Below are 27,283 nucleotides of genomic sequence, written 5' to 3' on the forward strand. Positions count from 1 at the left end.
CATACAAATTTGATTAAGGAGATGATTAGAGGACTGATACCACAAATGGCAGAAGACATGAGACTGTTTTGCTACTGGAAAGATACAGATTAATAGATGGAAGTGTATACCGTATTTATCGGTGTATAACACGCACCGGCGTATAACACGCATCCCCCATTTTAACACAAAAATTTGAGTAAAAATTTTTTTCATTAAAAATAAATGACTTGGAAGCTCGGAACTTAATGTTGGATTAAAATTTATAACATTAGAACATGAATTACTTCCCCACCCTCTTCTGTCACATCATTTTCCCCCCTCTGATCCCCCTGTACCACCTAATCCCCCCCCAGATCCACCTGTACAACCTAATCCCCCTGTACCACATAGTCCTGATACCACCTGTACCATATAACCCCACCCCCCATATCACATACTCTTTCCCCCTGCGCCACATAACAAGCCCCCCCCACATAAACCCCTATTTCTATATGTTTTTGTTTTCACCACAGTACCTGGCCTGTGTCGCTAGCAGACTCAGGTTACTCTTTAATTGCGCTGACGAGTAACGTCCTCAGCGTAACGTCAGGGACATCACTCGTCAGAAGTACGGTGGCCTCGGAGGGTCCTGAGGAGCAGCCTTTAAAACAGCAGCGCAGGCGGCTGCGGACTCACAGCTGATTGGGAGAATGCCGGCGCGTACACTTGGGACCAGAGAGCAGGCGGGCGGGAAGGTAAGCACCCGCAATGATGGAGAAAAAATACAGGCAGCGGGCGGCTCTCTGGCTGCTGCGAGCCGCTGCTGCTAGGATGGGGTTAAATCAGGCAGCGGGCGGCTCTCCAGCCGCCGCTTGTTCAATGATGGGGTTAAAGCGAACAGCAGGTGGCTGGAGAGCTGCCGCCACTGCTGCAAGGTAGGGGTTATATCAGGCAGGGTAGCTGGAGAGCCGCCGACGCTGCCATGAAATGGATGCTGCACTTCTATGAGTATCATGGGCGCCGGTGAATCAGCTGGAGCAGGCAGTTTGGGACCCGGCGTATAACACGCAGTATCGGCGTATAACACGCAGGCAGGGTTTAAGCTTGCAATTTTAGTTTTAAAACTGCGTGTTATACGCCGATAAATACGGTAATTAAAAACTAATTAAACTTAGTGAAATTTAGTGACAATAGATATAGCCAAATAAATAATTGATAATGATATTAATGTATACATATGTATTATTAGGATAAGTAACAATTGGATATGAATATTGAATGGTACCCATGAAAGGAAGATTAGAAATTAAAAAATTAAGTTAAATTTAATTAAGTTTTGATTATTAGGGGGAAAATATTATGATACAGGATACAGTCAAATAAAGGAGGGATAATGATAGTGTGTGTGTGTGTGTATTTATATATGTATACAACATAAGGAAACGGGATGTAAATTGTAAAGAGTAATTTGGAAAGGAGGATTAGAATTTTTTGTTACTAAATATTATGGATGTTTAGCTAGAAAAGGCCATAAGGATTCAGTGTTATTGGAGGATTTTAGAAATAGCAAATGAAATGCCAGTATGTGGTTATGTTTTAAATCTTGGTATATTTTATGATAAGGGACGTTAAAACAATTATAGTCAAATGAAAATGGAGGTATGATGATGGTAATATGTATAAATATCTGAGTTAAAATATTTGAGTTAATATGAATTATGGTTGATGACTGTGGAAGAGATGCACAAAAGTCTTTTGTAACCAACTGATACACTTTTTACAGTATGTAAAGAAGGAGAATTCTTTGTATTGTTTTTGTTTCGAAAATAATAAAATAAAAAAAATATTTAAAAAAGAATATACTGAGGCTTGGTTAAGATTAAATAAGAAAAAACAGTGCATAAACATTAATTTTATTAAACATAATTTGAACTGGTAAATATGTAAAAGAGGATAGGATTGTTTTTTGAGGGGAGAATAAAATTAAAAGCCTGACTCAATCTTCCACAGGTCCATATATCTGCACAATAAAGCTGGCATGAAACTGTTGCAATAAAAATAAAAGCCACTATTACTAAAAGTTATGAATTTAACCTGAGCAATGTATGTAGCATGCCCCTGGATGGAAGGCCTTATGTCTTGGGTGAAGAATCTTGGGCGAAGATCTTGAGGGAAGAATGGAATCGAAGCCGGCAATTGTAACAGTTTATGTTTATTAAGAACCTAACAGCAACATACTAGCGAAAGGCAAGGGCTATAGCCTGGCAGCATTCTTTATAGAGGGCTGTCAGCTGTTAGCCAATAGATTCAAAGTATTTTCCCGCGCCTAATGTGAACTGGAGTGAAATCTTCCAGCTATGTCTACGCATACACAACAAAATTCAGATTGCATATTGAAGTATTTATATGCCAAATTCTTAAATCATGTTAAGTATGTGATTAAATCACTGCTGCCTCATAATTGCCATTTTGCTCTGTTTGAGCTTTACTGTAATAACTCTCATAAACCCGAAATGATTTACAACTAAAGTAGTTCACATTATCTATGAAACTGGCAGAAGGCAGAACAGATGAACACATGCCTTATCCTTGCATTAAATACTTAGAACTGCTGCAAGCTTGGTCAAGTATCCACTCTTCTTATGAGAGCATCTCAAGGGCCATTTTATACAACACAAGTAGCAAACTGGAGAACTTCATTAAGTGCTGACTTTTGCTATAGCCAGGGATAGCCAGCCTGGGATCTATCCCACCTTGAATTCTGCAAAACAGCCAAGAATTGAGGAGCATTTTGCCAGAAAGAGAACCGTAAGTTAAACTAACCCCCCCTCCATCGCTAACAAATCTGAAATATTAGAATGGAACTTCCAAAGAGACTTGACAAAACAACAGCTATTATTAGATCTTCCCGTATTTGTAGGGGGAGTAAAATGACAGTCAGTTATTTTTGCAAACAGCTAGCCCAGTTACATGCGGAATGGAATCAGAAATATAGGCTAAAAAAAAGCTAAGAACAAAGTTAATTCAGAGCACTGAGAGATTACTATGGGAAAATACAACTGAGTTTATGGCAAGGCAATGCCTTCTCACAGTACAAATTGTTGTTTCAATATTTGAGCAACTAATAACCATACAACATGATTTGGACACCTTCAGAAAAGATATAGCTGTTTTTCTACAAACACAAGATCTATGTCCTTGCATTCTCACCAAAGACTTTACAGCAGACTGTGTTAAATCTCACACTCTAGTTAAGTTTGCAGGCACGAAGCAAAGAGACAAAGAAACAGTTAAAGAACCTGCTAAAAAGGGGCAGCCTTCCCAGAAAAACTGGCTTTCTCCTGATGAGGCAGTTAGAGAGGGAAGTATTAATAGAGAAGGTTCCTTGGAAACCAGTAAATTATCTCCCCTCCAATTACATCGTACACTGCAAATACAATAGATTGCTCTTAGAATCCATATGAACAGACTTAACTATGGACGCTGGAATACCAAGAGTGCAATACTAAATTCCTTAAGCCAGCTTCTACACTGACAATGGGAGCAGATTAATCTATGTGCAGGGGAGTGGCTCTCTGAGGCTCCAAACCGGAAGCGGATACTTCTATCCTTCAAGAAGTCCACCTCTAATGCTATTTAAGATAAAGACACATTAGCCTCTTTTCACAACTTCCCCATTAGAGGAAGGAAATGGTTAAGCCCCTAATTGTTAACAAGTGAGCTACCAAGGTTGCTGTTTCTCCCTCACTTTCAATCTTGGAAACCAAGGGAATGAGAAGGGGAGTCAATCAGCCTTACTCAGTGAAGATGTATTTAATAACACAGAAGCCGGCCTCATTAATGCTTTCGGCTCCCTAACAAAGAAAGAACAGGACAACATACTATTTAAGTTAGAAAATTTAAAGACATTCTTGTTGGTCACAATGGACACAGCTGAGCTGCTTATAGATCTTGTGTCCCCATTAATTGAGCTTTTACTTCTCCTCCAGAGAGCAAGGGATTGCATGAAAATGAGATCATGGGAAACAGAAGCCAAGATCTACTGGGGCCAATAGACTCCTGGTAGATATGGAGATGCTATCATCCTTAGTTGAATATCCTATGATATCTTCAGCCACAAAACCATTGAGAGAGAACCCATGTCAGTGCCATCAACTCGAAGTCAATTGTAACATGACCTAATAACTCCTTGTCCTACACCTCGAGAGGAGGTACCTGAAAGGCAAGCTCTGTTAGCTGGTGGTAAAGCCTCTCACTCTGAACAAGTTCCGCAGGAATCTACTCAAGACTTAGATGAGACTCCTCTCCTTTTAGAGAAGGTCAATTTTGACTGTGACAACTTCTCAACCCAATGTAACAATCCCACAACTTCCTTTTGTATAAATCATATCTCCTAATGAGCATCAAATCATGACCCTCTCTCCCTTTTACTTTGGAATATAGCAGGCTGGACTGTCCCAATAAAAGACCAACTGTTTGTTGATTATATATCACAATTTGACATCCTTTTCTTACAGGAAACCTGGGCCACTTCAGAGATACAGCTAGATAGCTATTGGGCATACTCTATCCCAGCTGCCCCAAGTAAGGTGTGTGGGAGATCTTAAGGGGGTATCATGACACTAGTTAATACATCCCTGCAATTTATATGTGTATTACTGCCACCTTTACAGCCTTGGGTTGCGTCTACCTTACTTTCACCCAAACAGGTGGAACGTCTGCTTTTTAATATCTGTATTCCTCCCCTTAATAAGAATAATATGACCAACAATATTTGGGATCGTATAGAAAATTTTATTCTTGTCTGCACAGACCAACACCCCACAGTAACAATAATCATAAGGGGGGGGGGGACTTAAACACTAGGATGGGACAAATGATCAAGCATTATTTAATCAATTTAAGATATATTACGACGAGAATGTGCCAGGAAAACCCCTGCGTTCTAGACAATTTAAAAATCCTAAACCTATTTGGATGGATCTGTGTGCAAGACAGATGATTGCCCGTTTGGACCTATGTATCCTTAATGGTTCCACATGTGGTGATTATCCAGCAGAATATACATATCGGGGAGCAGGAGGACAATCCACGGTCCATTATTGGATACTATGTGATCTCTTGAAGTTCTCACGGAAGATGGAGATAGATTCATGATTGGAAAGTGATCACGGTCCAGTAACCCTTACTCTTATACTACACTAGAAATTTTGAAGGGCCAACTTAATCTACCTGCCCAGGTTAGAGAGTCAAAATACTAAGGTAAAAATCAAATTGACTGAGAAAAATGAAGTTACTAAATGGATGTTAGCTCCAGAAACCATAGAATTACATACATTGCTCCTAAGAAGCAAGAAGCAATCGCATTTAGAGGGATTTGAAACCTTAATTACAAATTTGAAATCTGTTCTTACAAATGGAACACTGGCTCACCCCAAAAAGCTGGCTTTAAAGAATAAAAAATGGCTTGATAGGGACTGTGTTCAACTGAAAAGGATATATAACAAGGAGTGCAGAAAAACTAAATATGTTCCCTCTGATCATATTCACTCTTTAAAGCAGTTGAAGGCACAATCTAAGACTCTTTTAAAAGAAAAGTGCAGCTCTGAAGGAGTCTTGGCATAGATTAATTGCATCAGTCAAGACAAAAAAATACATCCCTTTTTGGTATATCACTAGAGGAAATCTCCCCTACTCCCAACTAATCAGGTACCAATTCATGCATGGGAAGAATCTTTTAGAGAGCTATATACAGAACCTGACAATAAGAGCCAATTTAGTTTGGACTTAACCCTTAACTGGTCCCCTGTCACACCAGAAGAAGTATCCTGGCTGAGTGAATCCCTTAGGGCTAATAAGGCACCAGGTGTTGACAGTGTTCTGTCAAAAATAATTAAAAAGAACGCCATTTGGTGGGCATCTCTATTAGCATCTCTTTTTATATTTATAGATAAAATGGGCTGAATGCCAAGAGTTTGGGGATTAGCAATCATTTATAAAAAGGGTAACAGTAATGACCCAGGCAATTTATAGACCCATTAGCCTTCTGAGTGTTGTTAGTAAATTGTATGCTAAACACCTAAATTATAAACTTCAAGATTGGCTAATTTCATAATCAAAGATCAACAAACTGGATTTTAGAGAAGGAGATCAATAGTGGACCATATCTTGGTATTACACTATCTGATCCACAAATACACATATTTGAAAAAATCCTCTCTTTTTGTAGCCTTCTTTAATTTTAAGCAGGCCTTCGACTCAATATCCGGAAACACCCACTGGTAGAATTAAAACTCAATATTATTGATAAATGCCTCCTCTATCTCATTCAAAAATTCTATGCTAATTCCACCTTGAAAGTGAGGTGTAATCCTCGAGGGACTTCATCCAGCCTAGTAAGGGTACAGAAAGAGTACGGTTTTTACATCAGCCCCTTGATAGATCTTTTGCAGAATCCTAGCCTACATTCTCCTAACATGACACAATGTAAAATCCCTATACTCTTATATGCCAATGCTGCTGCTATTACCTCACAAATGCCCATTGGGCTGATGAGAGCAATTACAGCAACATCAGGATACTGCAGACAGAATAAGTTGGTCCTTAATTTTGACAAATAAAAAAATTTAGTTTTCATTAAAAGATACTCCTGGAAAATAGAAGGACATAATTTAGAACAGGTGAGGATATTTAAATACATTGGGGTGGTTTTCCACTCACAAGATATATGGAAGGCTCACCTGGATTATACATTGCAATCAGCACTCAGTTCTTCTATACAGGCGGAGGACAATTAGTCCCTGCTGCCTTAAAACCCTTCAGGCCAAAAAATTCTTTATGAGGCACAAGCAGGAATCTTTGCAAAGAAAAACTCACTAGAAATCATACAAACAAAATTCCTGTAATCATTTTAGCTGCACTCAAAGGAACACCAAATGCCCAGTTAAGGATTGAGACAGGTATGCCTCAGATTCAGGTAAGAGCCTGGAAGCTGATGGTTACGTAAAAATTCATTTCTTTGCAAAGGGACTGACCCTTTTAGTGTTGACTGATAACTTCCCCTCTCCCTAGAAACAGGCTCTTATGGGCTCTCCCCAGTATTTTTCATATCCCTAGGCTTTGACCAAGCTAAGCAAGTAGTTATTAATAGAATAAAAGACATGGAGTTCCATTCAGAAATAAATAGGTTGCCTCCCCGTAGTAGAGCAGAATAAACAGGATGTGTGGGAACTATCAAGCTATTTAAAGGACCTGATTTTTCTGAAACATAAGTAGCATTTTTCAGAGCCAGATTTAATATTCTCCCCTCAGCACTCCTCCAGGGTAATATAATAAGACCCCAATAGCTGAACGAATATGTGGTAAAGGAGAAGTCGAAGATATCACACGTGTTTTATTGCACTGTGAGTTTTTACAGAGTTTTTAGGTCAATGCGTATTTCCCCCTTACTAGAGAGATTACCAAGAAGGGCAGACAATTTTTATGTAGACTATCTCCTCCGGGACTCAACCCCCATTACCACACGTGCAGTAGCAAAATTCTGTGCAGCTGCAATGACCATAAGGAAAAATTTGGTTACAGGACTAAAGATGTTTTCTTGTACTACTTTTTTGTAGATATCTCTAACAATTTTTAGAGAATTTATATTTACACACATACTTACCAGCTCTCCCATCATGTAACCAAGAGCAAGAGCTATACTGTTTGGTACCATGTATTTTATTATTATAGATGTTATTACTTACTATTATTAATATCTTTTAACACTATTGTAAACAGTAATAATTCTTGTCTATTGTTGGTCTGTGACCATAATAAAGTTTTTATTATTATTTCTTTTATTCATTAACATGAAACTCAGTCAACTGAACATTTAAAATGTGCCACAAATACCATTCACTGGTGCTAATGGTTGATACAGGTTGCTGCAAGTGTCCTAGGTATCAACGAAGTACCTTCTTAAAAGATGTTGAGACTCTAGAAAGTGTTCAAAGAAGAGCAACAAAGATGATTAGGGGACTGGAGGCTAAAACATATGAAGAACGGTTGCAGGAACTGGGTATGTCCTAGCATGATGAAAATAAGGACTAGGGAAGACATGATAACAGTGTTCCAATATCTCAGGGGTGCCACAAAGAACAGGGAGGTCAAGCTATTCTTCAAAGCACCCGAGGGCAGGAGAAGAAGCAGTAGGTGGAAACTAATCAAGGAGAGAAGCAATATAGAATTAAGAAGAAATTTTCTGACTGTTAGAACAATTTATCAATGGAACAACTTGCCTTCAGAAGTTGTGAATGCTCCAACACAGGAAATTTTTAAGAAGATGTTGGATAACTATGGTATTTGTCTGAAGTGGTGTAGGGTTTCCTGCCTAAGCAGGGGGTTGGACTAGAAGAACTCCAAGGTCCCTTCCAACTCTGTTATTCTATTCTATTCTATTCTTAAAATGTATGATGTTACAAATAGCACAGTTTTTTGCAGTTCCACTGGTGTTATTGCAGGAAGCTGCAATTTGTTGATGTATTTTATAAAATTCTTGGACAGGGTACCAAATGTCCTGATGGCAATGGGTATTACTGTTACATATTTCTGCCATAATCAGATAGTTTTGATGGCTAGGTCACAATATCTCGTGATTTTTTCCAGTCTTTTTCTTCAACTGGGGGTCTCCTGGTAAAGCATTATCAATAAATTGTACATTTCGGTTTTTGACAACTGTGTTGTGTTCCAAACGACGATCCATCTATATTCAAAAGTCCCACAAGTCACCTTCTTATTTCGACAACTTTTTCCACTTTATGTTCCCATGATGTTTCTGATATAGGTAAGTTGTTTTTGTTTGTTTTTTTACATAATGACCAGTGGATTAATTTAGTAACTCGGTCATCTTTAGATTTTGTAATCAGTTTGTACAATTTTGCTGCATTCACATATTAAGTGTGAAACATTTGACTTTGTTGTTGCAAAGTCAGCAGTTTGGATTGTCACTGGATTTTTGTATCTTTGCTTAATGGCATTAGTTTGTAGTGCTTGTTCTTAAGGAGCCAGTATTAAACCTTCTGTTTCTTTCTTAATAGTTCCCATCTTAAGCCATGTCCATGTAAAGTTGTCATCACATTTTCCTTCAATGTTTTCAAGTGCTGTCCATGCAAAGCTTTCGTTTTCCATCTATTTAATCTGTCATCCAGCTGTTTTTTCCTTATATTCTGCCTTTGTTTCTGTTGTTTTTTATAATGTTCTCCGTTTTTACAGCCTGCAGCAATTTTTCTGTACTTTGGTTCACATAATCATTCAAACTTCATTTTTCTTCTTCTACAGTTTGATGGATTTGCAATAGCCCTCTGCCCCCTATTTTCTTGCCAGGTAGAATCTGTCGATGTCAGTTTGTGGATGTGAAGTGGGATACTTATTCAAAGTTTGTGCATTTTACAGTCCACATTTTCCAGTTCAGCCAGAGTCTAGTTGATGATTCCAGCTGAGTAGCATATCACTGGAACTGCCCATGTATTAATGGCTTTAATTATGTTTCCAGCATTCAGCTTTATTTTTAATATTTTGCAATCCCTCCTGATGTATTCCTTTTGCGTTGACTCTATGACTTTTCCATTCAAGATGTATCTGCTTCCAATATGCCTAGGTATTTGTAACCATCATCCTTTATTAATGCTTTCACTATTCTATTTCCCAGTTCTATTCCTTCTATTTTTTTTTCATTTTTCCTCACTGCATGGATAATATAGCACATTTTTTCAAGTCCAAAGTTCATTCTGATGTTGCTGCTAAACAGTTGAACTGTGTTGAGTATTGATCCCACTTTTGGCGGGACAGATGATTTCTAACAATTTGTCCCGCATCCACAGGGTTTTAAAAAAGTCCCGATTTGGCTTCATGTTGAAAGCGCAGTGGATTTGCTTAAGAAATCCTAACCAGGGCAAAACAAAAGACACTCTGTCTAACTCCTCTCTATGTCTCAGTATTTTCATTGAAGATATTAAAATGTTAAAGCAAGAAAAACGGAACACCCCCCCCCCGCCCCTTTTACTTCCTTTTATAAGAAAGGATGACCCCGTACCATAGAGCTCCAGGAAATACTTTGGCTAGAGAAGTAGCGACTGTTCCTTCCTGGACTTTCCCGGAGGGGAGGGGCACAGAGGTTGGAGGTCGGCTCGTGTGGGAAAAATGGTGGTGTGCGAGGAGCTCCTCATCACTATCAAGGTTTCTTTGAAAAATACTTCCCTGGGACTAATTTCACCATTTTAATTTGCTCAGTTCTTTGTATTAACATCTACATCATTCTGGATTGACTTGGAATGCTTCTTAAAGGCAAGCACAGAGAAAGAGTCAGTGAAATGTATCATTTTAAAGGTCAGAAAGAACAGCAAACCCTTCTCAGAGTCAAAATTATAGCATAAGGAAAGAAGAAGAAACTTTTCCAAATCTTTGATTGGAAATGGCACCAAACTGAGCAGTAAAAGGCACCGAAATGGAGCTGTGCACTGCACAAAGTTGTTCAGGGGTTCTTTTCAGTGTGTGTGTGGGAACCCTTGTCCTTTCATTCCCCCTAGCAACTGAGGCACAGGAAAAAGGGGGCATTTTCCTTCTGCCTTTCCCTCGTGCTAAATATTTTTAAGAAAAGTTTAGAGTTTTAAAATGGATGTAAAAAAAGGTTTTTCCCTTTTTAATATAAATGATGATAGTCTATAAAGATTAATAGGTGTGAACAGAATTATATGTATTTATCACAGCAAGATGAAAAATAGGGATGGTTAAACTGATTGCTTTATTCAAAGAAAAGAACACACCTATTTTAGTTTCCATGTGGAAACCACTTTTAAATGTTGTGCTTGTGGTGGAAAAAATGAAATTGTGATTTGGTTTTCCTGATTAGATAGTTTGTTGTTATAGAATTGGGTAGTATATAATATTGTGTAAAAGTAAAAAGTTGAGGTTGTAATGTTATTATCTTCTACTGTGCTAAAAAAGTTAGAAGTCAATGCCTACCCCCCCCCTTTCTCCCCTTTACCACAACACTTTCTCCTTTTTCCCTTTTTTTCCACTCTTAATTTCCCCTTATTTTCATTTTTTGTCCTTTATATTCTGATAAACTAATGAAAAATAATTAAGCAGGCAAGAAAGATGAAAAGTAAATGTGATTAAAGTTCACTTTTCATCTTCCTCCACCATCAGTGCCTTTCCCTCTCACTTTGGCCTTTCCCTCTCACTTTGGCCTTTTCTAGTGGAGCAAAAATAATATTTCTGTCAAAGGTTCCTTCCCAGGGGGAGAACTCCCAACATGCAAGAGATGGACATTAAAGCCAACCCAAAAAAGAAAGACCCTATCCCAGAAATCTTGCTTCAAGCCGAATTTCCCCCCATTTCCCTCATTACACTTAAAAAAACCTCTTCCCTGTCTTCCTACTAAATGAGAACCTTTTGGTGTAGTGGGGAAAGGGCTGGCCTAAACACAAAGGGAAGATGAGTCGAGTCCTGCTTTTGGGCCAGTCGTCTCTCTCAGCCCAACCCACCTCACAGGGTTGTTGTTATGTGGAAAATATTAAAAGGAAGATTAGCTTATGTTTTTCCGCCTTTCAGTTATTTGTAAAAATAAGAAAGGTGGGATAAAAATCTAATAAATAATAAAATAAAAATAAATGAACCATAGACCATTTATTCTATCAGAACATCTATTCCTAATCAATTCACTTGGCATTATTCCTTCATGAGGATTGAAGATAGCATTAACTAAAAGTCCCAATTTTTTAAAAAATGTTAATCAAGAACACCCCCCCCCCCGGTCAATGGTGTCCCTCTTTACCAATGTTAAAATCTGATCACCTTAGTATTGATTAAAATTCAGTGGGGCTTTTTTCATACATTTAAGTCATCTATGTCTAATAGATGGTTTACCTTGCCATGTTGACTTGAGATTTGGTATTCTAGTTTTGTGTTTCATAGGATTATTGACAGTGGAATTAATGTGATGTTGAACAGTAGTGGTGAAAGTGAGTCCCCTTGGAAGGTTTCTCTTCTGATGTTGACTTCACCAATGTTCTCCCCCATTTGCTGTTAGAACTGTTTTACATTTTTGCATATTGCTTTCAAATTGTACAAATTACTTATTAATTAATTATTTACATCATCATTATTTACCCACCTGATGGTTCTTCAATGGAGCTTAGAGTATCATATATTAATAACATTTGTAACATAAAATATAGACCTTTCCTGTAGAACTGAGGTCACTTACCATCTTCCACCAATACTGTCCCAGAAAATAACCAAAAGTGTTTATGTTATTTTGGGGGAAGGGGAGAGAAAAAGAAGCATCTAATCTAACTATTTAAAGAATAAAGGAAGAAGGCACTGTTTCAGGCTGCGTTGGAGTATGCTTCAAATACATATCTTTAACACTTTTTTGATATAATGTAATTAAATCCAATATATTTTATAGTATGTTTTAGAGCTAAATTAGTTATACCCTGCTATTTTTGTGGGTTGCAGCCATATGGCTATCTACTACCACCAAAAAAGACAAATGCTAATGTGGTGTTTAATCATAGCAATAGCAGTAGTAATAGCAGTTAGACTTATATACCGCTTCATAGGGCTTTCAGCCCTCTCTAAGTGGTTTACAGAGTCAGCATATTGCCCCCACAGTCTGGGTCTTCATTTCACCCACCTCGGAAGGATGGAAGGCTGAGTCAACCTTGAGCTGGTGAGATTTGAACACCAAACTGCAGATAGCAGTCAGCTGAAGTAGCCTGCAGTACTGCACTCTAACCACTGCGCCACCTCGGCTCTGGCTAAACATACCAAATCATACTGTCAATGAACCAAAGGAATCTGATTCATGCTATCATTTCACCCAAAACCCTCCACTAAAATCAACCATAAATAATTGCAATAAACATTTACTTCATTGTTAGCTTCTCCTTACAGATCAACTTCTACTGTAGCTTTTATTTCCAATAACCCTGTTTGTAGAAAACCTGAAAAAATCCAAAACAGCTCCATTTAAAAAAAACAAAGATTAGAGCACGTTACTTAACATGCTAGCCATTCCAATACATAAAAAATATCCCCAAACAGGATTTATCTGAAAGAACCTGGTTTCTTTCTTAGATTGTTAAAAAAAGTATCTTGATTTTTGTATAACTCTGGTCAGAGTTACCAATCATTAAATTGTTCCTGAGGAAAAAAAGGCCATGAAACCCAAGTAAGCAGTGCATAGAAACACACTGTTCATCCATGGTTAAACAACATTCTTGGAATGTTGACCAGCAATATGATTTGACTACTGTATCAGTACACTACAATATATGGTGATACTAACAATGCAACACTCCTGTAAAGTATCCACTGATCTCAAAATGTAGAAGGAAAAATAAAACTCACAACAACATTTTCAATTCATGTGATACGTGAAAGTGATTTTTAATATGTTATATTTATTTATACTAAATTATGCAATGATGTTCTCATTTCGATATAAGCCCTGATAAAGAAAATTATTTTAAAAGAAAGGAACGGCTTCCAGCAACTGTATGAATTATTTGCATCTCATGAGTAAACTCTTGATAGTTTATCAAAGATTGCATTAAACCAATGACATTATATTGCTGTGATGGTAAATCAATGGCAGACATTCACTAGAGGTGGGTTCCTACTGGTTCTCACTGGTTCAGTCAAACCGGTACTAACTTGGTGACCTGGGTTGCTTGAACCGGCAGTGACCCAGGCCTGCCACACTCCTGAACTGGTTCTCGACGATGACGCCATCTGATTTTCAGTTCTGCACATGTGCAAAACAATTTTAACTGCAGAAATGTAACTTTTTTTCCTTTTCTAACATTTTGCACATAACATACCTTTTTAGTTGCAAATGTGCATGTGCACGGAGCATGCAAATGTGCACCAAACCGGCAGTAATGCCAGCAGCAACACCCCTGGCGTATACTCCTACTTGTACTTGCGGTATAGACATGACTGCATATCCTCTGATCCAGAGGTGGGTTCCTACCAGTTCGCACCTATTCAGTAGAACTGGTTCGTCAAATCTACCGAACCAGTTAGAAGAGGTTCTACCAATGGACCCGGAAAGCAGGCCACACCTATAGAAGAGGTTTCAAAAATTTTTGAAACCCACCACTGGTCCTTAGATAATTATTCTACATTATCATGCTCATATTTATAAAACTCAGTGCCTCTGTGAAAGGTAAGGATGACTACTGCATTTGTGGTGCAATCAGAACATTGCGTGTGGTGACGTTGTTTTAACGCAAACCAAAGATGCCTTTTAAAAAACAAGTTTACATATTCTTATGCATGCCAGTGCTGTGTGAGAGTAATTAAGGTGGTTCTGACAAGTGTCATCGGCATCTTCATATCGGTCACATGGGTGGCAAGCTACTCTCATCCGGTCACATGGGCGGCAAGCCACTCCCACAAAGGAGGCCACACCCACAGATTCGAAGAATTTTTGAAACCCACCACTGCTGATCCATCCAACTTCACAATAAAGTTTGCAGATGACACAACTGTGCTGTGTCTTATAACTGGAGGGGAAGAATCAGCATACAGGGAAGAAGTTCATAAGGCATCCACATGGTGCTCAAAAAACAACTTACATCTAAATATAGTAAGACAAAGGAGATAGTGCTTTAGATAGATTTCCAGAAGCACAGAAAGGAACCTGCCCCATTGTATATCAAGGAGGGCTGTGTAAAGAGTGTGGGTTTCCCCTTTTAAATTCTTGGGAGTGCTTATTAGTCAAGATCTCACCTGGAAAAACAACACATCCCTGATGATTGGCAAGACCAAACAGAGACTTCATTTCCTTAGAGTCCTGCAAAAAAAAATCAGGTGGAACAATGGCCGATGACCTCTTTCTATCGGTTCACAATAGAAAGTGTCCTCACATATTGTATTATAGTTTGGTATGCTGGTTTAACTGCTGCAGAAAGGAAGGCACTACAGAGAATGATCAATTCAGCACAAGTAACCATTGGTTGCCCTCTAACACCACTGGATGACATCGCCAGGTCTCGCTGCTTTAGCAGAGTAAGGAAGATACTCAGAGATGATTCACAAATTGGTTAATGTCTCTTTGCACTTCTACCATTGGGCAGAAGCCATCAAAGCATAGCCAGCCAAATAAATAGGTTTAAAAATAGTTTCTGTGCTTGGGCTGTCAGAGTCTTCAACAGAACCACAATCACTCCACACAGACACGGAAACCTATGGCTGGTTTTTTCAAGTTTTTTTTCTTTTTTTCTTTTCTCCTAATTACTTGCATTGGGATTATTCCTTATGCTATTTATGTTGTTTATATTTGTTGTCATGGATTGCACCAGTGAGGCTAAAACCAATTTTGTTGTTTTTTTTTTGTACAATGACAATAAAAGCTATACTAGGTGGCATGCAGTCCTCTCTGCGGGCACACAAGCTGTTGCCCCAGCTCAGTTCCGCCACATATGTGTGCAAACCTCCCACCGGCCAGGTGATTTTCAGGTTGATACCGTGCATGCAGGGGCTGCGCACATGCAGGGATCGTGTGCACATATACAGGGGGCGAGGCATGTGTGGTGGTTGCGCACAAATGCACAGGGTGGGGCACACAGAAGGGGTCATGCACACATGCATGGGGGAAGGGCACACACAGGGAGTCGTGAATGCATAGGAGAAGGGTGAGCAGGGGGCATGAACATGTGCAGGGGAGCACACGGGCATATGCAAGGGCGGGGCGCACACAGGGGTTGCGCATGCATGCACGGGGCATATGGGGGGCACACACATTGCATTATGGGTGTGCACACACGCTTTCAGCATCAAAAAGGTTAGCTATATTGTAATGCATAGCTATTAGCTGTCTGGTGATTTTTCCTATCCTGCAGTGAAAACAACTTTATTCCTATTTCTTAAAACTCAACAGAAGTATGTAATTTTTAATAGACATTAACTTCTCAATGATGGTGCATATGTAGCTTTTATGCATTAAGATCTGTTATATAGTTTGATTCAGTAATGGTCAGTTTTTTAAAGTTGAAAGCAACTTTGCAGAAGATTCTCTGAAATAGCATGGTAAGAACAGCAGACCAGCCTGAAGTTCTCCACAGTGTGTAATTTCAGCATTAGTATCCTGGCACATTGTATTCCAAACATGAAATGAGTTGATTCTAAAAGGCTGATGTAACCAGAATAAAAAAGTGGGAGGCAAAAAAAATGATTCAATAACAAAATTGGAAAATTCAGCCTATATTTCTTGTAACCTAGGAAACCAAGTGTGCCTGCAGAGATTTATGAAAGAGGACAGGAGGGGGTATTGTGGGAAACTTAATGTCATAAGTAATCATACCAATTTACCAAGAGAGCAATGAACAGGTTGCATTTGTAATGATGCATGCCCAAAATTATCCAGTTCAGCCAAACATTTAAATGATGATGCCTCAGCATGAATAGAAAATATTCACAGAGCCACTGATTTGTAGTATCAATCAATCCCAATTCTATATTGGGAAAACTATATCCAGTTACGTAGGAGAAAGATTCTGAACTCTGAAGGATGCACTTCTGAGTAGGCATGCATTGGACTGCACTGGATTATTTTCTTGTGATATTATTGGAGGGAAGTTTATGATGGCTATATATATACAATAACAAGAAAGGCATCATGCCACAGAGCACTGTTCCCATAAGGACTATCAAGAAGCAAAAAAAAAAAAAACCCCAAAACCAACCTCATATAATACAAAATAACAAGAAAGGCATCATGCCACAGGGCACTGTTCCCATAAGGACTATCAGAAGCAAAAAAAACCCAAACCAACCTCATTTTTTTTAAAAAAATATATTGTATTTATAATTATGAACTATAATAGGGAAAAAAGACTATATTGGATGGTAACAGTTGAACACACATCACAACAAATTGCTAAGATATATATTAAGTATGGGAAAACTTTGAAGTTTTGCATCCATTTTACCATATAATTAGTTTTTATTCCATTTCCATAAAAAAGAACATTTCTTTCCTTGCTTGCTTATCAGCAAAAAAAAATTAACAATCATTTTGAACATCTGATTAAAACGGTAATAATTATAGTTCATAGCAAAGATTTAGGCATTCCTGAATTATATGCCATGATTCCCAGGCCTCCCTGGAGCCTTCCTGGCGGTCCCCGACTCCTGTGGCCAGACTTGATGCCCATGCTTGCCTAGAGAACCCTGCCCTTGCCTCAGTGTTCCTTCCCCCCTGGGCTGAAGCAATTTACCCAGCTTGTACCTGCCCGCTCGGCCGTAGAGCTATGGGAGAAAGAGGGGGGTGAGGGGATGGCACGGGCACAGGTGAGCAGAAGCAGTTTGGAACCTACCTTACCAAACCATCCATAAAGTGCTGCAGTAGAGAGAACCAGCTGCTGACCTGGGGAGCACATGGAACCACTCCACGTGTTCTCCAGTGACCTGTTTCTTCCCATGCTTCTCTTTCTGGGAAATCTGGGATTCCTGTGGGTCGGAACGGAGCTTTGGTGAGGAGGAGACCCAGTGAGGGAAAAGTTGCAGTGAAGGGCAGGGGTGGGTTCCTACCGGCCCTTGCGGACCAGTTGGTCGGTCAACCCGGAAGTAATTAACTACCGGGAATGCCGGCAATGTTCCCTCTAAGGTGCGTCGCTGCGCGGCCACGCACGTGGCAAGAAAAACAGCGCAGCAGTTTTAACTGCTCTGCAGTGATTTCTGTCACAGGCTCCAGAAGCTGGGGGGCCTCAGAAAATCTAGGGTTAGCAGGGGCACAGGGACAGCGGCAGGAGCTTACATGGCACAGCCGGTCTCCTAGGACCTCTCGGTGCTGTGTCTGAAGTGAACCCCCAAAGCCCCCGCTGCCACCAGAATTTCCAATTTCCAATTTAATAAAATTTGTATGCCGCCCATCCCTAGGGACTCTGGGCGGCTTACAGACAGATAAAAAAACATTTAAAAATTTAAAAATAAAGGTACATTATTAAAATTGCACATCATCCATTCAGTGTAGGTGGGGCTGGACATTGGTCAACAGCCCCAGGCCTGCCGGAACAGCCAGGTCTTGGTGGCTTTACGGAAGGCTGGGAAAGTGGTAAGGGTCCAGATCTCTAGGGTAGATCGTTCCACAGGGCCAGCGCAGCTACAGAGAAGGCTCCCCCGGGGAGTCGCCAGCCGGCATTGTCCAGTCGACGGCACCCGGAGAAGGCCCAACCTGTGAGATCTAGTTGGTCATTGGGAGGTATGGGGCAGGAGGTGGTCTCTCAGGTAGCCGGTCCTAAACCATGTAGGACTTTAAAAGTAACGACTAGCACCTTGAAGCATGTTCAGAGACCAATAGGGAGCCAATGCATCTAGGTACACCCATATCGCTCGCGCGGCTGCATTCTGGACCAACTGCAGTCTTCGAACACTCTTCAGGGGCAGCCCCATGTAGAGCGCCTTACAGTAATCCAGTCTTGAGGTGATGAGGGTGTGAGTGACCATTCGAAGTGCCTCCGGTTCAGATAGGGCTGCAACTGGTGCACCAGGCGAACCTGGGCAAAAGCCCCCTGGTCACAGCTGACAGATGGTGTTCTAACGTCAGCTGTGGGTCCAGGAGGACACCCAAATTGGGGCCCTCTCTGAGGGGTGTATAATTTCACCCCCCAGGGTAAGAGGTGGAATGTCTGGATGTCCTTGGAGGAAGCATCAATAGCCACTCGGTCTTGTCTGGGTTGAGTGCAAGCTTGTTCGCTCCCATCCAGATCCTGACAGCCTCCAGACACTGGCACATCGCTTCCACTGCTTCGCTGAGTTGGCACGGGGCGGAGAAAAATTGAGTATCGTCCGGATATTGATGATATTTGATCCCGTGCCAGCGTATGATCTCACCCAGCGGCTTCATGTAGATATTAAATAGGAGGGGGACAGGACCAAACCCTGCGGCACCCCATATTTGAGGGGCCTAGGGGTCGATCTCTGTCCTCCAACCAACACGGACTACGACCTGTCCGAGAGGTAGGAGGAGAACCACCGTAAAATGGTGCCTCCCACTCCCACCTCCCGTAACCGCCGCCGAAGGATACCATGGTCGATGGTATCGAAGGCCGCTGAGAGGTCAAGAAGCACTAGGATAGAGGAATGCCTCTATCCCTGGCCCGCCAGAGATCATCGATCAGCGTGACTAAAGCAGTTTCAGTGCCATAACCAGGCCTGAACCCCGACTGAAAGGGATAATCTGCTTCATCCAAGGTCCGTCGGAGTTGAAAGGCCACCACTTTCTCAAACCTTCCCTACAAACGGGAGGTTGGAGACTGGACGGTAGTTGTTTAAGATGGCTGGATCCAGGGAAGGTTTCTTAAGGAGGGGTCTCACACTGCATCCTTTAGGGGGTGCGGGAAGGATCCCTCCCGGAGAGAGGTGTTAACAATGCTCTGGATCCAGCCACGTGTCATCTCCCTGCTGGTCGAGACCAGCCAGGAGGGCCACGGGTCCAGTAAACAGGTGGAGGCACTCACCGCTTCCATGGCCTTGTCCACTTCCTCAGGGCGAAAAGTTGAAACTCACTCCTTAAAATCGGATCAAGACCCTCCCCCGGCATCTCGGCTGGTGCTGTCCAAGTGGAGTCCAGGTCCATCCGAATCTGAGCAATTTTATCCGACAGAAACTGAACAAACTCCTCAGCTCTACTGTGTAAGGGCTCGCGCGCATCCCTCTCTTCAAGAGGGAGCGTGCTATCCTAAACAGAGCGGCTGGGCGAGATTCTGCGGGTGCAATAAGAGCGGAAAAATGAGCACATTTTGCCGCCGTATCGCCACTAGATAAGTCCTAATAAAGGCTCTTAATTGTGTTCAGTCGGATTCGGAGTTACTAGCCCTCCAGCGTTGCTCTAGGCGTCTCTTTTGGCACTTCATCTCCCAGAGTTCCTTGGTAAACCAAGGAGCCCTCCTGGATCCATGCTGCAGAGAGGCCGTAAGGTGCAATCCGGTTTAGAGCCTGCCGCCGCTGTATTCCAAGCAGCAACCAGGGACTCCGCCGGACTGTGGGCCAGGGAGTCAGGTATCTCACTAAGCACCGTCTGAAATCCCATAGGGTCCATCAGGTGGGGCGGAACCACCTAATCGGTTCCCCTTCCCTACAGTGGGTGATTGGTTTCCGAAAGTCAAGCCTCAATAGGAAGTGATCTGACCATGACAAGGGCAAGAACTCAATGCCCTTCAAATCTAGATCATGTCTCCACTGCTCCGAGAGAAACACAGGTCGAGCGTGTGACCGGCTGTATGAGTTGGATCCTGAATTACCTGGGTCAAGTCCATGGCTGTCATGGAAGCTATGAACTCCCGTGCTCCATCAGAGCATTCACCGAGCGACGGCAGGTTGAAGTCCCCAGCACTATAAGCCTAGGGAACTCAACCGCCAGCTTGGCTACTGACTCAAGGAGCACAGGCAGGGCTGCTGTAACGCAGTTGGGAGGTAGGTATGTTAAAAAACAGACACATTGACCCCCAAGGTCCAACTTCACCAGCAGGGACTCACACCCGACAGTCTCCGGAACAGGGATCCTACGAGGAAACTAGTGACTCTCGGATGATGACTGCTGCCACTCCTCCTCCCCAACAGCACTGCCGGATTTGCCACGCGACGCTGCGGCTGAGGTGAAGCCACCAAAGCTCCCGCCAGCACCCCCTCCCGTGGCAGTGGAGGCAGCAGCAGTTATTTGTTGGGGGGGGCTCGTTGGCATCTTCAGCGGCAACCCTGCCCCCTGTGAAAAAAATGAAGATGGAGCAGATGACGTTGCCGCAACATGACTGGAGGAGGAATTTTGGGAGTTAAAGTCCACAAGTCTAAAGCTCTCAGGTTTGAAGACCCCTGGGTTTTTCCCTAAAGGGTTAGGGGTGCAAGGATCTGTAACTTGACAGCTTTAAGACTTGCATGCTTCAATGCCAGAGTTTCTGAGCCAACATGACTGGAGGAGGAATTCTGGGAGTTAAAGTCCATAAGTCTTAAAGCTGTCAGGTTTGAAGACCCCTAGTTTTTTTTCTAAACTGTTAGGAGTGCAAGGATCTTGTAACTTGACAGCTTTAAGATTTGCATGCTTCAATGCCAGAGTTTCTGAATAGCTACTTGGACCGACCTAAGTACTAATTCATAATTTCATATCTGGTCACATGGGTGGCAAGCCACTCCCATCCGGTCACATGGGTGGCAAGACACTCCCACAAAGGAGGCCACACCCACAGAGTAGTTCCAACAATTTTTGAAACCCACCAGGTGAGGGGCATACCCAAGCAGCGCTCCTCCACCAATAAAACCTACCCTTCCCCTGTGGAAAGATTGGGCTCTGCCAGTGGCCTTGGGGTCTCTGGGGGGGGGGCAGGATATTGGCAACTTCTCCCTCATTGGGCTTTAGCCATGAGAATCAGCAAAATCAGCTTTTTTCCTTTGTAAAAGCTGCCTTTCTCTTCTTACAGGAGACTGCCCAGCAGCTGGGAGGGAGAGGGAGAAGGGAGCAGCCACTAGCATTGTCTGTGGACCTATCGGGAGCAGCACATAAAAATACCACCGCTTCTCCCTCTCTCTCACGGATGGGGCGATCTCATGTGAAAAAGGGATCGACAGCTAGCAAAGGAACAAAAGCTGTAAGGCTAACACCAGCAAGGGAGAAATTACTCTGCCATGAATGGGCAGAGCACAGGCAGTGAGGGATGTGCCTAAGCAACACTCGCACCATAAAACCTTCCCTTCTCTATGGAAAGATCGGGCTCTGCCAGTTGGCCTTGGGGTCCCCAGGAGTGGGAGGTATCAACCCATTTTACCTTGGGGTGTTAGCCAAGTGGAAAGAGCAAAATCAGTTTTATTCTTTTGCAAAAGCTGGTGAGATCACAACAGCTGGGAGGGAGAAGGTGGCGGCATTCCTGTGTGCTCCAGTTGCTATGTGACACTCCCATCAATGCTAGTGGCTGCTGCATCCCCTTTCTCCCTCTCCCTCCTCACACAACCTGGTCACCCGAAAGGGCGCAAGCCTCTCCAGAAACCAACATGGCTGAAGAGCCCTTAAAATTTTTCTGCACTGCCTGAGACCAGCTGCTTTTACGATATGCATCCTTCGTGGGCAGCTCAACACCAGCCGCGGTTCTTTGTGTTGGCTCAGGAAGGAGAAGAATGGGGAGGAGCAGCAGCTGCCACTGGATGCAGGGAGGGAAGAGCTTCGCCTCTCCTGAGCAACGCAGCCAGCTACTCACCTCACTGCACAGGGCAACAATGAGAGAAGGAATCACCATCCCTGCTGCCACCATGATCCTAGACCAGGAGGGTATCGTTGGCATGCACATGAGAAAGAGATGAGAGAGAGAGAAGAATGGAACAGGGAGGAGAAGCCTCTGCCTCTTTGAGCACAATGACTACTTGCCTCACGCGCAGTGGCAGCAGCGAGAGGAGGAGTCACATCACCAATGTCATCCGGAGAAAGAGGGTATCCATTTGTGGTGTGTGTTCATGCATGTGAAAGAGAAGAGAGGAAAAGGGAGAAAAAGAGTTAAAGAGAGAAACAAATGTGTGTGTGTGTGGAGATAGAGAGAGAGAGAGAGAAGGAGAGAGAGAAAAATGAGATACAGAGAATGAGAGAGGGAAAAGAGAGGAAAAAATGAGAGGGGGAGAAACGAGATGAGAAAGAGAGGGAGGGGATGAGAAAGAGAGGGAGAAATAAAAGAGAGAGACAAGAAAGAAAAAAAGAAGGAAAGAAGAAGAAAAGAAAAAGAGAGAAAGGACAAGAAAGAGGAAGAAGTGAGAGAGACAAGAAAGAAAGAGGAAGAGACAGAGAAAGAGAAAGAGAAGAAAGAGAGGAAAGAAAAAAAAAGAAAAAGGGAAGAAAGAAGAAAAGAAAAGAGGGAAAGAAGGGAAAAAAGAGGAAAGAAAGAAAGAGAGAGAGGAGAAAGGAAGGAAGGAAGGAAGCAAGGAAGAGGAAAGTGAGAAAGAAAGAGAGAAAAGAAAGAAAAAGGAAGAAGGAAGGGAGAGACAAGAAAGAAAGAAAGAAAGAAAGAGGGAGAGAGGACAGAGAGAGAGGGAGGGGGGAGGGCGGGGGGGGGAGGGTGAGGGAGGAGGGAGGAGGGAAGGAAGGAAGGAAGGAAGGACCACAAACCTGGCACTAGATGTGGCTTCAGAAGACGCTTAGAAACAGCACAGCAATAGGGTTAGAAGGGATCTCGGAGTCATCTAGTCCAACCCTGTGCTCCAGCAGGAGATCCTTACAGAATCTTAGAATAGCAGGTCAGAAGGGATCTTGGAGGCCATCTAGTCCAACCCCCTGCCCAGCAGGAAACTTATAGTCTGGATTTTTTTTGTGCCTCTAACAGGGAGGAAAATTGCCAGAAAGGAGAAGGAATTTACTAGGACAAGGCTGCCATACAGAGGAAGGGAGAGATAGTCCTTGACTTATGACCACAATTGAGCCCAAAATTTTGGTTGCTAAGCAAGAGCATTGTTAAATGAGTTCACCACATTTTACTCAATGCATGACATCTCCTGGCTCTAACAGTATGTGCAAGCTAGGGAAGAACATCTGAAGGCATGTAATGTTCTAATGTACAGAAGTTATAGTTAAATGTGTGGCAGAAAGTGGACTTACCTGTGTTTTTCCAAATGCAGTAAATGAGGTTGAATGTGTATAGTTTTAGAACAGCTGTGTGTATATGTCTGTATAGTAGATAATATAGTAGATAATGTATTTTGTGTGCCTATACACACTCTATACTATATAATATGTATGTACACTATGGAATATATACATAGGATTAAGTATATTTTGAATGTTCAGTAGTAGGAAATAAATAGACAGGGAAATTGTATCTCATTGAGGCCTTTGAGGTGAGGCAGGCAAGGCACCCCTTGACATGAGTGATGTCAAATTGGCCACGCCCACTAAGTCACTGACCAACCACCACGCCCACCAAGCCACACCACAGAACTGGTAGTAAAAAAAATGAATCCCACCAGTGGATGGAAGGCTAAGTCAACCTTAAGCCTGGTGGGATTTGAACTAAAGTGCAAGCAGTCGGCAGTCAGCAGAAATAGCCTGCAATACTGCATTCTAACCACTGAACCTCCGTGGCTCATATAATAATAATTATTGATGAAATTATATACCATTTATATACTATTTTATGCCAATTGTCTTTCAATTATAACTTGGATTATATTTTATTGATTTTTTTCCATACCATTTCTTGCTAGGATACTATGATAATTCTTTGAAGTTTTGCATCCATTTTACCAATAATTAGTTTTTATTCCATTTCCATAAAAAAGAACATTTCTTTCCTTGCTTGCTTATCAGCAAAAAAAATTTAACAATCATTTTTGAACATCTGATTAAAACGGTATAATTATAGTTCATAGCAAATATTTAGGCATTCCTGAATTATATGTTTCAATGCATCAATACAAAATCTGACCTCTCGTCTTCATTGTACAAATTAAATAGAAATCTTTCTGTGTATTTTAATACTTGCTATTTATACTAATAGGATATTGATTTAAATAAAGAAATAGAGGATTAAAACTTAGATGAAAGGATTTGGGGAAGCTTAAGATGATAATTACTTGGTAGCAAGAGTAAAGGCACAACTGTATTTTTTTTCTTTTTAAAATAATTTTTTTCTCTATTTCTTAATTCTGAGTTCTTGTAATTGTGGATATTTACCAAAATGAAAATTTCTAATGAAAATATTAATTCCATGCTACATGTTATTTATGTATTGCTGTAAAATTGTTAATAAAGCCCAAAAGGATGACTTGTTAAGCCTGCAATTAAGCCAGAAGAAAACAATTCCATTCATAAACAATTGTTATCAATCCCCAGGTGCTGACTATTGAATTGTACTTTCAACAACTAAACAGCTATTTGAGGCCTGGAAAATGAAGATAGAAAGCAGAGGAATGCTATAAAAACATTGCAAAAGGAAGATAAGATTTAGCTCAAAGTCCTAGAAGTAAATGTCTCAAAGACAATGAAGAAATTGAAAGTAAAAAGACACTCTCTATTTTAGCAGGGCAATAATCCAAAACTTTCCTTAAATCAATCAAAATGTACTTATACAAAAGAAAAAACTTTAAAATATTCTTTGCAGTTATTGCAAATATTTGGGGAAATTTCAAACATGCAAAGAGATCTAAAGTAATTTCTGAGTTAGAATCATTCTGCATAGAAGAATGGGGAAGCCGGGGGAGGGGGGTATTCCAAGCATAGAAACAGAATTTTGGCTGGTTACATGAAACAATTGATAGTTTTATTTCTTCCATTTGAACTTCTATCACTCCCATATTCATATACAATTTGATCTTTAAATTTTCAATGTAATTAGATATTAATGTCACCTATTCTCACAAATTAATAGTATATCATATGGACTATCTTATAATAATCATGAGAGCAAGAGATAGGGAATTTAGATATACAAATGCATCAGCAACTTACCGGTGATGTTGTTAATCGAAGTATTGCTCCGTTTTTAATTTCATTACGATTCTAAAAAAAACAAATCCCAGTGTTAAATAGTGATATAATTTGACATATCATATCTACATCTTCAGCTTTTTCTGGAAGGTACACAATGTTGCAGACATCACAGAAAAACAGCACATTTGAGCTTCAGCTTATCTAATCTCCTGAAAATGAAGAATAACCATTTCTTCTCCAGACATGAACCAAAACATAAGATGAGAAATGTAGTGTATGCAGTCTAATGCAATTAAATCCTATGGTAATGGATTTAGGAGATAGAACATTTACATCCCAACAACTCTCTGCCTACTCACTTAACCAGCCTATTCAGATTAAGAGAGAAATGAAACCACTCTGGAGGACATGTATGGTTCCCTTCTTGCTCAAACCTAAGAAATTACTTGAATAAGTAGTGAAATGTTTCAAATCAACAAGAAAAGAAATCCAGTTGCCATGACTCAACGTTCAAATTAAGATGCTTCTGTACAACTGGTTCTTAACACTAACAAATTGATGGGTTACAACCTAAGCAGAATAAAAATGAACTGTTCAGCCTAGAACATATGGCATTTTCTACCTAGACATCCCACTCTATTTATTTCCCTTGTTTTTGACCATAAAATTACAACCATCCCAAAGCTAAAGTTGAATTTGTGTTATACAGTAACCTTAATGAGCAGACAAATGTATGATAAAATCATGCCTTCAACAAAAAGGGAAGAGTGTACTTTGGGAATGTGCAATTTGTGAAATTGTATTCTGCCTTCCATCCATCCAAGACATGTTAAATTGGCTGGATAGTGTAGAGGACAAAGTTGCAATTTTTCTCTGACAATCAACTGATGGTTTTCTATAGAAAGACTGCATCTGACACATGATAGTGAAACAGCTCCTTTTCTATCAGTGCTAGAAAGATACAAATTAGAATGAAAATAGGTCTACTATTTGATTTACTCTGAAATGACAACTATATGTGAAACTAGTACCATTAATACATTCCAATATTTCATTATCTATGCATAAGATTATAAGTAAAAAGTAATATAGTCTATCCTTTGAAAAAAAAGACATGGGGGAAAGATGGCTTGATTTTTGTTTGAAAAGTAAAATAAAAGGATATAGCTTCAGTCCTTTTAAATATAAATTCATGTGTTTCTCAATTTTGCAGCAACTTTTCGTTTCCAAGCACAAGTTTAAATTCCACATTATGTCAAAGTTGTCTATAAATTTTCTTATGAAACTTAACTCTATGCTGACATCATAAACCGTATTTTTCAGAGTATAAGACGGACATTTTTCCCTTTAAAAAGAGGCTGAAATCGGGTGCATTATCCACTGAATACAGCATTTTTTGCCTCCCGAAACCCTACCTCCTTCACCAAAATGGTCATGCATAGCCTTTAGGAGCATTGCAGAGTGCTCCTAGGGGCTGGGGAAAGTAAAAATGAGTGAAAAATGAACTGTTTTTTGCTCAATTCCCCCCCAGCCCCCAGAATAACTCTACAAGCCTCCTAAAGGCTATTGATGCCCTTTTTTGAAAAAATAAACGAGCCAATTTTCATGAAAAAGGGCCATTTTTGGGAGGTCTGCAGTAAGCAACCAAGGACTTAAAAACTCAAGCAAAGTCTTTTATAATTTCATTACAATATGGATATACCATATGTAAAAATTCTCTTCCATGATTCAATCTGGGATATTTCTTGTTTTATTGATCAGGATCATATTATGTAATGTTGAAAAATATTGGCCTAAATTACATAATTCACATCTACGTAGAAAAATGAAGAGTTATGGGAAATATTTTCTCCTTGCCTTTGAAAAATAATCAAG

At 40.8% G+C, this 27,283-nt stretch overlaps 1 protein-coding gene across 5 annotated transcripts in view; it reads right to left on the reverse strand.

Moving 5' to 3' along the window:
* ELMO1 (engulfment and cell motility 1) overlaps positions 1-27,283 on the reverse strand; it is a 532,924-nt gene that overhangs the window by 364,558 nt on the left and 141,083 nt on the right. For 3 of the 5 annotated variants that reach the window (XM_032235494.1, XM_032235493.1, XM_032235495.1), the window contains exon 5: positions 25,427-25,477. In XM_032235494.1, the coding sequence (XP_032091385.1) occupies positions 25,427-25,477 (51 nt within the window). Of the gene's footprint in view, positions 1-14,742; positions 14,807-17,330; positions 17,464-25,426; positions 25,478-27,283 lie in introns of those variants that run through there. The other 2 variants (XM_032235497.1, XM_032235496.1) reach the window with 2 other exon arrangements.

The sequence above is a fragment of the Thamnophis elegans genome, chromosome Z (assembly GCF_009769535.1).
Source record: "Thamnophis elegans isolate rThaEle1 chromosome Z, rThaEle1.pri, whole genome shotgun sequence".
Classification (NCBI taxonomy): Eukaryota; Metazoa; Chordata; class Lepidosauria; order Squamata; family Colubridae; genus Thamnophis; species Thamnophis elegans.